This window comes from Caretta caretta, chromosome 7 (assembly GCF_965140235.1).
Source record: "Caretta caretta isolate rCarCar2 chromosome 7, rCarCar1.hap1, whole genome shotgun sequence".
NCBI classification, from domain to species: domain Eukaryota; kingdom Metazoa; phylum Chordata; order Testudines; family Cheloniidae; genus Caretta; species Caretta caretta.
In genome coordinates, this window is record NC_134212.1 from 30,735,470 (window position 1) to 30,738,450 (window position 2,981).

General features: G+C 55.8%; 1 protein-coding gene across 1 annotated transcript; it reads left to right on the forward strand.

The window, feature by feature from the left end:
- The first annotated feature begins 217 nt into the window (after positions 1-217).
- LOC125639733 (cystatin-1-like) lies at positions 218-2,746 on the forward strand. The gene is made up of 3 exons (XM_048857355.2): positions 218-439; positions 1,056-1,175; positions 2,396-2,746. Exons 1-3 carry the CDS (start codon positions 218-220, stop codon positions 2,480-2,482), a joined length of 429 nt encoding a protein of 142 aa, XP_048713312.1. The 3' UTR covers positions 2,483-2,746.
- Positions 2,747-2,981: the final 235 nt, after the last annotated feature.

The window sequence follows — 2,981 nt, forward strand, 5'->3', positions numbered from 1 at the left end:
CCCTTTTCCCCTGGCCATTAGTGGCTGGATCGAACCCTGAGGGTTTATTTTCCATCTATACTTGGGTCTTATCTAATGTAGGATGGAATTTTTCTACCCCATGGGGGTGCAGCCATCAGGAGCACGGCTCCTCCCCATATGGGTGGGGCCATCCCAGGGTATGGGGCCCCGTACCTATATCTTAGCACTCCTTCCCCAGCTCTGGCCATTCTCAGCCATGGCATTCCCTGCAGCAGTGGCAGGTCCCTGGCTGTGCTTCCTGCTCCTCCTGGGGGTTCCCCTCACTCTGGGGGCCACTCTTTTGGGGGGGAAGCAGAATGTGCCGGTGTCAGACCCAGAAGTCCAGAAGGCTGCACAAGTAGCCGTAAAGACCTTCAACAACCGCAATAATTGCATGTACTACAGCCAGGTGCTGCAGGTGCTGAGCGCCCAGAGACAGGTGAGTGGATGCAGGTGTTACAGGGGGCAGGTGACGGGGTTAAGGGTGTGGGTGCAGCCCCAAATGAGGGGTCTGGTGGAGCTGGGATCCAGGGGGGCAGAGTTGCAGTAAGGCTGCAGAGTACAGGTGGAAGGGATCTGGTAGGGCTTGGATCTGGGGGAAGAGGATGTATAGTTTGGACCTGCAGTGAGGATGGGCAATGAGGCTGACACCTAGGTGTCCCGCTGCCCCAGCACCACCGAAAACCCAGCCCAACGCTTCCCCAGCTGAGCCCCCCAACAGGAGGCCCTTTGGCTAACATTGCCGTTTCCTCTCACTCCCTGCTCCTTGCTCTGTGACATGAGGATGGGCGTTAATGCCCCCTGGGGCACTGGGAGCAAATCCCCTGATGCCTGCAAAGGGCTTTGAACCCAGATCATAGTCCAGGTGGGACAGACTGACCCCCTCTTCCCCGCCGCAACTGCCCTAGTTTGGACACGGCCTAAGGGGCAGCGTGTGGCAATGGGGAGGTTCAGAGCTCAGCCCCACGTGTTTCCTGGTATTCAGGGGTGGGAGGCAGGACTTGGGGGTCGTGCAGGGACTCATCACCAGGCCGGGCTCCTCAATCTCCCTGCAGGTCGTGTCTGGGTTCATACTACATCTGACCATGGAGCTGGTGGGGACACTGTGCAGGAAAAACCAGGGTGAACCCGTGGATCTCAGCAAGTGCCCCCTGCCGCCCCCGCCCCAACAGAAGGTGAGAGGACGGGACTGGACCTATTAGGAGTTTGGCTCCTGGGTTTGAGGCACCAGTTTGGTTTGCCAAGAATTGATTTTCTGAGACAATTATTTAAAGCCACATCCCCACCAGTGAGATCGGGACGGGGAGTCCCCTCATGCCAGGCACTGGGTGGATACCAGCTGATGGACACTCCCTATGACAAAGCCCTTCCCATCTAACTGGTCAAGCGGTGGAGGGGGAAGAGGGGCCCAGACTAGGGTGGGGCTCACACTCACTGTTGCTCTGGCTGCGGGCTCCGGGGTCCGCTCTCTGCAGGGTGCTGCTTTCGAGAACAACAGAGCAAAGGGAAACGTTTCCATTGGGGCTAAACCCTGTAAAACCATAAAGTCATCATCATCCACTCCTGAATAGCAGGGCCCAGCCCTGCCCCAATTCCACACTGCGGTGGGGGCAGGAGGCAACTCAGCCAGAATCTATTGCGAGCCTGGATTGCAACCAACCAACCTCTGCTGGCCTTGGAGAAGGCGCAGAAGGGGGTGGGGGATTTGCTTGATGTGGTGCAGAGGAGGTAGCCTGGAGCCCTTTGCTGTTCTTGCCCTTGCTGCTTTCCCAGCCCAATCCACCTCCAATAGTAGCCGGCTCTTTGTGTATCAAACTGGAGGGGAAATAGCAGGAGTTGCTGGGCACAGAATGGGAGGGAGGTTAAAACCTGGCATTGCCTGAGCTGGGAGATGATCCTGGGTAGGGGCCAGGAACTTCTGGGCATGGCAGAGTCACAAGGATGGGGAGTGGGGAGGTCACTTATCTGAGGCCCAGGGAAGCTGGGTTTTATTCCCTGATCTGCCAGACTCCCCGTGTGAGCCTGAGCCAGTCGCTTCCTCTCTCTGTGCCTTGGGTTCCCCATCTGTAGACTGGGACTAGTAGCACTGCCCTGCCGCCCGGGGTGGGTGTGAGGATAAACACATGAAATACAGGGGTGTAGATGTACCGGACACTGAGCTCTGTTAGCTCTGTATTTTGATGCCCCACACATCCATAGCATCTCCCCACTGCACACACAGCAATGACTTTAGCTTCACACCCCCTTCCTTTTTATGAGTAGGGAAACTGAGGATCAGAGCTACATGACTTGTCCACAGTTATGGTGTGAGGCTGGGGGGAAGAGGACAGCTGGGTTTTACTGGACACCCCTCTGAGAGTCACGCCCATTCTAATGTGCTTCATTCCACCCCCAGAAAGTGCGCTGTGAGTTCCAGATCTGGTCTCAACCCTGGCTCAATAGGACACAGACAGACTTTCGCTGCAATTCGGGCAGTCACTGAGCCCTGTCCTTGCTAATGCCAAGATGTCTGTGAACACAACATCGGCTCCACCAACAAAGCTTCACAGGAGACAGACCGGCTCCCTCTTGCACTTCTTTTCTCTACTCTCAGCTCCACCTTATTCCCAGCACATGGCAGGAGATCAGTGTCTTGAATCCAAACTGGGGCTAGAAATCAACCAATTCCTCTGCTTCCCCACCGATTTCTAATCCCTGTTTAATGGCAAAACTGAAGCCTCTGGGCTCTTTCCGTTACTGCTGGGTCTTAGACCTGCTTCACTAGCAGCAATAAACCATTTAACTGCAGCATCTCACCATGGTCGGCTCAATGGCTGGTTATTTTTCATTGCTCCATCCACCTCCTACCCTCCCCCCACACACTTATGTCCAAATTCCCAGCACGATTTGCATGGCTCCAAAAAACCCTCCCTCCCTCCTTCCCCTCCCCCACAGGCCTTGTCCTTCAATGTCTCCTGTAAGGTTCTGGGCACTTCACACAC